This window comes from Micromys minutus (genome assembly GCF_963924665.1).
Source record: "Micromys minutus genome assembly, chromosome: 7".
Taxonomy (NCBI): Eukaryota; Metazoa; Chordata; class Mammalia; order Rodentia; family Muridae; genus Micromys; species Micromys minutus.
The window spans coordinates 28,943,488-28,954,040 of NC_137976.1; the positions used below are offsets into that span (position 1 = coordinate 28,943,488).

General features: G+C 42.0%; 1 protein-coding gene across 2 annotated transcripts in view; it reads right to left on the bottom strand.

Moving 5' to 3' along the window:
* Positions 1 to 7,933, bottom strand: part of VGLL3 (vestigial like family member 3) — a 47,231-nt gene extending 39,298 nt beyond the window's left edge. Inside the window, exon 1 of one of the 2 annotated variants that reach the window (XM_080919370.1) lies at positions 7,383 to 7,933. In XM_080919370.1, the coding sequence (XP_080775496.1) occupies positions 7,383 to 7,508 (126 nt within the window). In that variant the 5' untranslated portion in view covers positions 7,509 to 7,933. The remainder of the gene's footprint in view (positions 1 to 7,382) is intronic. The other variant, XM_080919369.1, reaches the window with a different exon arrangement.
* Positions 7,934 to 10,553: the final 2,620 nt, after the last annotated feature.

Here is a 10,553-nt window from a genome sequence, read left to right on the forward strand (position 1 = left end):
TGTGTGTGTGAATGTGTGTGTATGTGTGTGTGTATGTGTGTGTATGTATGTATGTGTGTATGTATGTTTGTGTGTGTATGTGTGTGTGTGTGTGTGTGTGTGTGTGTGTGTGTGTGTGTGTATTTTCAGGAAGGTGTGCCATAGCTTATACATGGAGGTCCTCTGACCTGAAGGAGCTGGTGGAAGAACAAGGATGGAATTTAGGTCAGGCTTGAAGATAAGGACCATCTCTTGAGAACTATAGCTTCTGTTTCATATAATTTTCTCTTATAAACAAATATTCCTGGAAAGGTTTCACTCAATTTGCATACACAAAAACTTCTTTCCTTAGCTCCATCAGTTAAGCACTCACAGGTTACGGACCTGTTTCTGTCTACCATGCGTGTGCTAAGAAAAGATGCCAGTGGGCTTGGGGTGCCAGAAGATGAGATTGTTCTGTCTGAAGAAACAAATTGAAGCCAACAACACGGCATCTCATGCTGGAAAGGATAGGCTACAGTTATTGACAACCTGAAGAATTCAGAAGTATGAGTGATCTGCAGATATAACTAGAGCCCTTGCCTAGCATGTGTGCGGATCTGGATTTGATCCCTAGTACCTCAAAGGAAAAATAACTTTAGCTTAAAAATGACAACGTCTTAGATGTTAAGATGTTAGATGTTAGATCTTATCTACTAAGTAATACAATGACCTTAAAATGTATATATTCCTAGATGACAATTAACGTCTATGTCTGAATGGACTCTCGCTGGCTTGATATATACTACACTTAGTTCCAATTGTTCTGGAAATTCTATCTTTGAAATGTGAAGAGAGTCATTTCTAAGAAGAGCCAGTCATTCTTCCGGATGTTGTATTTGTTATATTTGTTTCTTTTCTTTTCAATTGTTTTCTTTATAGACAAGAGCAACCCAAACTATATCATTAACCTGACAGAGCTGGAACACATAGCTTTCAAATAAATCTACTCATTGTTAAAAAGAATCCAACTTATCCCCCCTTCAAGAATGAATATTTTCTAGTTTTTACAATGTTCAAAAAAATGTGCCACGGGCTGAGAAGCAATTTCAAAATTTGCATTCCCAAAATGTTTTTAACTATGATCACATCATTAGGGAATGTGTTATTTCTCAGAGCAACTACTTTGAATGAAACAAGTTTTCCTTGTATAAAATTTGTTGCATATTAGTATAATCTCTTAGCTAGACTTAAAATATAACCTCTATTACAATTATTTATCATTTGTTCATTCATTCATTCATTCATTCACTCATTCATTCAAACACTGTGTCAGTGATTTTGCAAATATTTAGATAATGAAAGATTCTGCCAGGGCCAGAGCTGAATCTGTTCACACACTTGGAAATGACTTGCTATGGAAGCAATAGAGAATGCCCCTGTGGATTATGCCTGTAATAAACTGTATTGTTTTTCAGAGTGTCTAGTATTCCAAAATCTGCAAGGAAGACAAGCAAGGCAATAAGATCAGTCTAACTCAGGATTGTTTTCAACTTTCTAGGGAGGTTCATTTAGAAAAACAAACGCTAGAAACCAAAATGGCAAGGGTGACTTGACCAAAACTAATTCCATGAATCCCAGCAGCAAGGAGCTGAACCCAGTAGCCCTTGGCTCCCACTTGTGAAGCTAGGGAATGCTGACTGGATTATCCTATAGGTCTCATTACCAATACATAGACATATAATTGCAATGTGTAATCTCTATAGCAGCTACATGTTCTACGTTCAGACACATTCACATTTGATTTGGTTTCCTGTATTGGCCCTGTCTTCTGATTTTGTAGGATATTTGCTAAAAAACCAGATCTGCCCAGCACAGAAGGCTGATTTACTTCCAGCTGCGGCTCATCGAGCTCAGCTCGGAGGAATTAGCTATGGTGCTTCTTTTATCTCTCTCCACATAAACAAGAAAGGACGAATCCATCTTTGCAGACCTCCCCCCGCCCTCAAGGAATGATATGGATGGAAGACGAAAAGACACCTGTTCAGTTCAGGTCATTTTCTCTTTCTGTTCATCTTTGGGCACCAGGTTAAAAAAAAAAAAAAACCAGTGAAGTTTCCCCAGTTCAGACTACACTTGTAAATTACTGGCATAAATCTGGAATCCACTGAACTATCTACAAATATGGCATTTATGAGTTGTTGAAACAACAGCTGTGTAGGTCTAGTGGTTCAAGGCACTTTCTGGGTCAGCCTAAATGAGTCGTCAAAGCATAAAACCAGCTGCTTAAAGAGGTGCATTTTGAAAAGCTCAGAGCAGGCCGAGCTTTGCCCTGAATGATTTGCCTTCACAGTCTGTCAGAGCTGAATCTCATCTACTACAGAGTGCTAGGTTTTCAAATGAAAATATTTGGAACCTTCTTCTGGAGAAAATACTTTTTTTTTCTATAAATCTATGGCTGGTTATATACATTCCTAGATTTTTAAAATGAAGAAGTTCACTGCAAACAGGACCTGTGGGGGAGGAAATCCAATTCAAACAATGTTTTCAATGGCAGTCCTCTACATGACAGGGTTATTTTGGGACCTGCCTTAGCATCATGCACATAACTGCCTTTGTCTCTTGGAAATTCTCTTTCCACAGATGGTCCAATGAAGTTAGTTTAGTGTCTCACCTTTGGTAGTGGAAAGAGTTGTTAGAGCAAAAGAGCAGGGCTACTGCTCCAACATCATTTCCCTTAGTGGGCATCCTCTCTGCGTCTTCTCAAGCTGTGGGGAGGGTCTATCAGATACTAGGGATAATGGATGCTTTTTGTATATCAGTCAAATCCATTTTCTTAAATTTCTGGTGGTACTATTTCCTGCTGGCCTGATTTCTTAGTGAATACATGCTCACTCTGTGAAACTCTGAAGATTTCAATCCCACCCTCTCTAGCAACATTGTGATCTCCATGGTAAATCGCTGCTCTGTCAACACTTTGCTTACTTTAAAGCTTAACTATTTCTGTCCTGGGCCTCTTTTTGCTGAGAAGTCCCTAGGAACATGAGACTGTGGACAACACAAGCTTTCCTGTCTTTGTCATCAAGTTAATTTGTGTAACATGGATTATTACTTAATTCCTTGTTTACAGTGGCAAGACAATTAAATCCTCTGCCTTAAATAATTTGACTGTGCAATGAAACTATTTAGGTTAAAGCTGAGATCTTACCTCTGAAGAAATCTAATCTCATGTTTCAATACTAATGAAATCTAAGACGCATAAATGTGACTGTTAAGGCCATGGGGTTCCATTCTATTTTAAACAAACAAGTGCGCATTGGCTAACTAGATAGACAACTTCTTTAAGAATACATGGAGAGCAAAAGTTGTTAGCATAATACAACTACTTGCAAAGAGACATTGGAAATTTTTAAACTTAAGGGGGAAAAGTACACTGCCCGAGACTTGGAAAGAATATCAAGCTCCAAGGCCAAAGAATCTACTGCATATTAATCTTTCTTATCAAATAAGCCAATTGGGGTGCAAAGACAAAAAAATAGATAAATAAATAACCTATTATGGAATGAGGAGAGGAAAAAGGTCTGGGAAACTGCATCCCATGCTGCAACAATTCTGCCCCAGGAATGGAGATCTGCTGGTCCTTATGCTGTTACCAATCACCACAGACATTTTAGCCAGGAATTCCAACCCCTTAGATCTGGGTTTTCCCACTTAGAATATGTTTCTTGTCCCCTAAGATTTTCCCATGTCCGAAACAGCATCTCAGAGTCATTTTAAAACCTAACCAAGGTAACAGAGAACAATGAGTTTGAAAGCTCTTTACAAGCATCACTGGGATTTTGCCTATCAAAGAAAAACTTTCCTTTTTCACCCAGCTGCTACCCTTAAAGAAGTCAGAGTAAACATGTTCTAACTTCCAGGAAGCTGAGAGTGACCATTAAAATCTATAGACTTGGACATTCAGCTACTGTTCTCTCTTTGTTGTCTCTTCTCAAACCATGCAGGTCTGAAAGCTTGACTTTAATTGACCTCCTGATTTTAACATTCTTAATATGGGAGAGGATTTAGACAACAGACTGTCTGCATTTCAGATGAGAAGTCCACTGGGTATGAAGAGAATCTTATGATTTCATATCGTTGCCCTCAATTTTTCCTGACACGTCATATTTCGAAACTCCGTGCTGTTTCCTACTGTCACTAGCAGAATACAAGCACATTCCTTTCTGTTCACGTTCTGCAGTGTCATCAGCCTCAGAGCATGTACTGAGACTGAGTCAAGACTTCTCCCAGGGAGATATGGAGGAGGGCTGGCTGAGGACTAAGCTGTTCAGAACCTCTCACTAAGTTGTGCCTCAGAAAAGTTCCCTGTAAGATTTAAGCCCAGCACACAATTTCTAGGAATTAATTCCAAGGATTACGAATGTACTCTTCAGATTAGTTTGGTTGGTTTACCTGGTGTAGTACACTATAGTGTGGCATTTAAATGGAGCTCACTGGTGGTTCTCTTAAACACTCATCTGCTACCTGCCTACACATACAATATGTTCAATAAAAAAAATAACCCATGTTTCAAACTTTCATATTGAGCAGAAAAGCTGATAGAAAATATGGCTGGAAAATTAATTCTTTTTGTTTCTAAAAAAAGAAAAAAAGAGAAAAAAGAACAAATTTCAGAGAGGAAAAAAATGCACCCCAATGATTAAGATGTATCATAATGAGCTATTTGATAAACAAACAGGGAAGAACTTCTGAGCTAGGAGTGTGTGTTGTTTACTGGTAGACTGAGTGCCTAGAACACAGCACATGTGACAGCCTGCATTCTTTGCCCTTGCCTTCCAGAAAAAGTAAAATCAAACACATAAGAACTTAAGATCTCCACCTTTGAGGAGAAACGACATCTAAGGGATACATTGTTACAACTGAATGCAGAAGTCCCAGCCCAAAATGTCAATCAGTGTCCTGGCATTGTTATCTAATGAATGACCATAATATTTTTTGGATTACTGCCATTTTTATGTTTCTTTTTTTTCTTCCTCAACAAATCAAGTTGTTTTTATTGTTGTTGTGATTGTAGTTGTTGTTTAACGCAAACTGCTATCAGGGCTTACAGCCCATATACAGAGAAAACAACCTTCATGAATAATAATGATAAAACTTTATGGAATGCAGAAACAACAAAAATATGTATTCTCGGATGACTGCACTGGGGCCAAGTCAGTATTAGGTCCACTTCACCCACGCACTGCATAGTCTAAAAATGTTGTCAGGCTGATAAGAATTTCCTGACTTACTCTTTTCCAATAGAAAATATAGGTCATCAAAATAAGCTCTGACAGGAAAAGAACAGTAAAGACTAAGTCTCCTTAGTCCAACGGCAGTCAAATAGTGTGTGTACTTCAGACAAATTTAAATACAAACAAACCAATTTAGTGAGAAGTGTGCAGGTTTCTGTGGACCCCTCTCCACTAAAGCCTTACAGTAGACTCAGGTACTACTTAAAGAACGCCTACTGAAGCTCAGAATATAGCAGAAACTGAGTGTCTGTGTAACTTCACAACATAGTTTAGGCTCCTCCTTGCTTTATTTTTATTTCCTTTGTCAGCTTGTTGATAGTTTTAGCAAAACAATGGAATCTGGGATTCGAACTCAGGTCTACTGCAAAATTTGATAAAGCACAAAGAGACAGTTCACACTGAAAACCAGCTTTCATGATTAATGATTTTTAATTTGTCCAATACAGTCTTTGATTTTTCTTGCCAAAGGAGAATTATAATGCTGACCTCTATTACAGACTCACATTTCAGTGGAATTAATTTTATAGTGCCATAAGAGACAACCATATTCACAATGTCTACTATTCCTTGCTTTTTCAGGAGAGAAAGTTATCTCTCTAAATATTGAGGAGCATCTAAGTCTCTTGCTCATCCATGTTCCAACTGATGATTCAAGGCCTCTACAGCCTGAGAGATGGAGCAATACCCAAGGTCTCTTGGCCTGGATTGAAACTATGATGCTACTATTTTATATGTGTCAAAGAAAACATTCGTAGTCAAAATGTTCTACTTTGCCACTCCTGACCACAAAATAATAATAATAATAATTAATAATAATAATAATAATAATAAGCTTCCCTACCTCTCCCATCAAAAGTAAATTTACTTCAAAATGGTAAAGCTGTCTAATTTTAAAGGTAATGGTAGATATTAGCATGGAAGTAGACTCTTCAGTCTTGTTTCCCATCGGTCTTCATTAAGATGGGCTGTCTAATGGTGAATCCTGAACTTGTGTCCCTTCACAGTTAGCAGAATCTGACAGCCACTAAATCTTCAACAGAGTAATGGTCTCTTTCCCAAAGATTAGCCCTATACTTCTAGAAAAGGGACGGGGGCAAAGGAAAAATAGAAATTCAAGGGTCAGATTGCTCCAAGGGCCAAACCCCGAAGGCCAGAATAAAACATACAGTTCCTAAGAAATGAAAAACAAGCCCAAAAAATCCTGTAAATCATTATTTTCTAACGATATCTAACCGTATTTCAAGTTTCGATGAAATTAGCCTAATCTAGTCCCTGATTCAGTCACTGATAGGCACGTTTGACTGCTTTTCACACAGTTCTAACTAAATTTTGGGGCACTTGCTATGTAGCCACAGAGTAATCTCAGAATTCCTAGCGGCAAGTCTCTCCAGTGTCTGCTCATCAGCTTGCTGCCCGTCCTTTTAACCAACATTTTCGACCTCTTGGCTGGGTGGGGCCCAGGCCTCCAGATACTCCTGGCTACCTTTGGGCTAAGAAACACAAGTCCACTGATGAACACCGGCAGGCTCTGTGCTTTGTTAGGAATAAAAAGTGAACGAAGAGTCTTTTGAGAATCCCTATCTAAATCGCAGCCGCAGGGAAAAAGGCAATGAAAATTCTAGACACACCGAATGTGTCTTACACCCGACCGGTGTTCCACCCTAAAAGCCCAGAACGGACGGTCACTCCATGAGTTCCCTGTTCAGGTAACCTTCTGCTCCCTCGGTTGCACACTTCCGCCACATACTCTAGAAAACGCTGGAATACTCTGCTTGCCCAAGGAAACCAAGTATTTGAGTTAAAAGTTTACTCACACGGTCCTAAGACAGATGCCTTTAGTGAGCTTCAGGGAACTGAGTCCTAAAGACCAGTGAAGCTGGGAGCAACCGCCTCTGAGTCCAGGTGACACAGCTCAAATAAGCCCCGGGCCAGGTAAAGCCTCTCCACAGATCCCAGCCCAGCCATGCTCAGCTCTGCCCTTCCGGGAGTGTCTTTTTCTTCCTATAGTCCCCAGCAAGTCTTAGAGCATCCTCCACACCTCTGGACCCGGCGGGGCACCGCACGAGCCTGACACCGATACCCGGTGCCCCTCGTCCCCGCCCCCGGAAGGCTGCCCGGCCAGTGACTCACCTGCTGGCCAGGTTGGGGCGCCGGATGATAGCAGGCTGTAGGGCAGGTTGCAGCTGCCACTGGGTTGGGCAGATACTGGGGCGCTCCATACGGCTGGGGGTGATACATCACCTCCGCACAACTCATGGCAGCGGGGCCAGCGGCGGCCCCGGAGTCGCCGCCGCTGCTCTACGCGCTGGCGCGAGGGGCGCCACCGCCACCGCCGCCGCAGCTGCCGTCCGCGTCGCTGAACCAGCTGCTAATGCGGCTGAGGCGGGTCCTCGACCGCCTCGGGCTCCGCGCCGGGAGCGAGCTCGGGAGGGGTTGGCAATCAGCGGCGGCCCATGCGCGGGCACCTTCATTTTCAGCCCCTCCGGGTGCCCCCTCTGCTCGCGCTTATATAGCGACAGGACGACGCTGTAGCCCGCCCCGCGGCAGGAGCATGACAGCACTGGGCTCAGGCTCAGGCGGCAGCATCCGAGACAGGAGTCGACTCTGCAGCGCCAGCTGCCGCTGCAGCCCGGTCCCCGCTAGAGTCGCCCCAGGAGCGGAGCGGTGCTTTGCATACACACAATGCGCGCCCGGGACTTGTCCTATCACCGGCGCGGGCGGCTGGGCGAGGACCGGGAGGCCGGGGCAGGGTAGCCGGAATGTGGGGAGGCGGGGAGCTTGCCTCCCCAACTCTCAGGAGCAGTTTATCAAAAAAAGTTCCACCAACTCAGGTCCACATGGGGCGGGTCGTCCAAGAGGGGGACCTTGGGTAGGGAGGTTGCGGATTGGAGCAAAGTTTGCAGCCCTCTCCGCCTCCGGGCTAGAGATGCTGGTGGGAGGAGATTGGTATGCAAGCAGCTCCGCGCCCTCAAAAGTCTGCTGGTCCCCACCCAGTCTCGTTCACCTGGCGGCCTAGCCACAGTTGCCCAAGTTCTGGGAGCTTTTTTTCTGGGAGTATCAACTCCGATCATGGTAGAACCAGATCAAAGAAGGCCAAGTGTAAAGAACAGAACAGGGGGAAAATATGGGATTAGTTCCTTCAATGAAAATAAACCAAAGTGAAAGTTAACAGTGCCTTGAGTGGGCTACAGGCTAACAATACTTGTTCCCTTGCAACATCATTACTTAAAAGCACATCTTGGTGGCTTTTCATCCTGGCGGGATGTAAGTATACCCTTTCTGCCCTTTTTCAGCTAGCTTGAATGTCAGACAAAGCATCGAAGCTCTATTGTGCTTGCTGTGGCTAAGTCATTATTGAAATCCATGTCCGGAAGAACGGATCAGAAGATGTTTGACTATGGGGCTGGGAATGCAGTAATAAGTCTCATCCAAGAGTCTGAATGAGTCAGCTGGACAAACTACGGTTTACAGAAATAGACGTAAGCAGAAACATTAGAAGAAGTGTAAATTTTAGGTTATAATAATGAATGTTAAGACCAGATGCAGGTACTGTGAGAAGGTGGGGGGGGGGGGGGAGACTGGGAGCTTCCCAGGTATTCCCAGTTCATATACATCAAGTACATATTAGTGAAAGAAAGAGCCATGAAATTGAAAAAGGACTGGCTGGGAAGGGTATATGGGAGGTGTTTGAGGGAAGAGGAAACTGTGATTATATCATAACCTCAAAAAATAGTAAAAAGGAAATGAAACAAGAGCTTGGTATCTCCTACTACATTTCCCATCAGAAATCAATAGAACCAAGCACCAACAATCATGTCCATCTTCCTCACTTGCTAACTCTTCCAAGTTTGTAAAGGATTTGTATCTTAAAATATTCGATGCTGACGACTTTAAGTCTCCCCATCACAACCATGGCTGTTTCAATGCAGGATCATGTGAGTTTTATCTCTGAGTTCCAAAATGTTATGGTTGGTTTGGTAAGCATCTATTGTGTAAGGCACAACAAACAGAAAGAGTCTCAGAATAATTTGTAGACTAGTGAAAGATTAGAGGGCACGTGTGATCAGCGAAGACTGTATTATGGAGCTTGGCGTCAAACTGCTCGAGTTTTCTATTGCATGCAAAATGAGAAATTTTTATATTGTGAGGGATCTTAAGACCAAGGGGACCACATGACTGAAATAGAGCAAAAAGTAAGCATTCAAGGACATCTTCCCTTTAAGGTCACACATCCTGTCCAACAATCTTAACAACTCCGGCTTTTACTTCATTACTATCCTGTATCTTAACTTTTTTTTCAAAATAATGTGCTTAATATCTGTCTCTTCCACAGAATGATTGCAGAAATCGATCAACTCCTTTACCCTAAAATTAAGATTTAAAAGTGTTTACTGTGTGTTTTTACTATGAATATGATATTAGGTTTTATTCCAAACTGCTGTATCTTCCAAGTCCTTTAGGGTGCATGGTGGTTTGAATACGAATGGTCCTTATATGGTCATATGTTTACATGTCTAGTCACCAGGAAGTAGAACTCTTTGAAAGGATTAGAAGAATTAAGACTTGTGGCCTTGCTGTGGGAAAAAATGTCACAGGGATTGAACAATGAGATTCCAAAAGCCCAAAACAAGCCTAGACTGTCCCTTGGTTTGTAGCGAAGGATGTGGATCCCAGCTCCTTGCCTGCCAGCATGCTGTCATCGTTCCTGCCATGAAAATAATAAAATAAACCTCTGAAACTATAAGTAAGTTTTCAATTAAATGCTTTCTTTTATAAGTGTTGCCTTGGTCATGGTGTCTCTTCACAGCAATAAAGCACTGACTAAGACAGTACTATAAATATTCATAACAGGAAAGAATACTTTTTGATACTAAAAGGTCATACATGAGCTAGATGTGTTTCCCAAATATTCTTACAAAGAAACAAGTTTTTGGTGATATTTCATTTCTATTCTACAGTGATAGCAAAAAAAAAAAAAAAAAAAGATGAATATCAAACTAAGTTCTGCCAAGGACCAGCCTCCGTTTATTTCTCCCTCTCTCTCTCTCTCTCCCCCACTCCCTGTATGTATATGTGTGTGTGTGTGTGTGTGTGTGCACTTGCGAATGTGTTTTCTGCTCAAGACAGCTTTTCAGACTGCTCTCTGGGTTCTGCTCTGCTCAAGATAGGTTTCTCTTGCAATTCTAAAAACTCTGGATAGTTTATCTCTTGCAGATCAAAAGCCCAGTTTTTTATTCACCTATCTTTAGTTTTTACCCCAGGCTCTCCTTTGATTATACCCTGAGTCAGCATCCCATGACC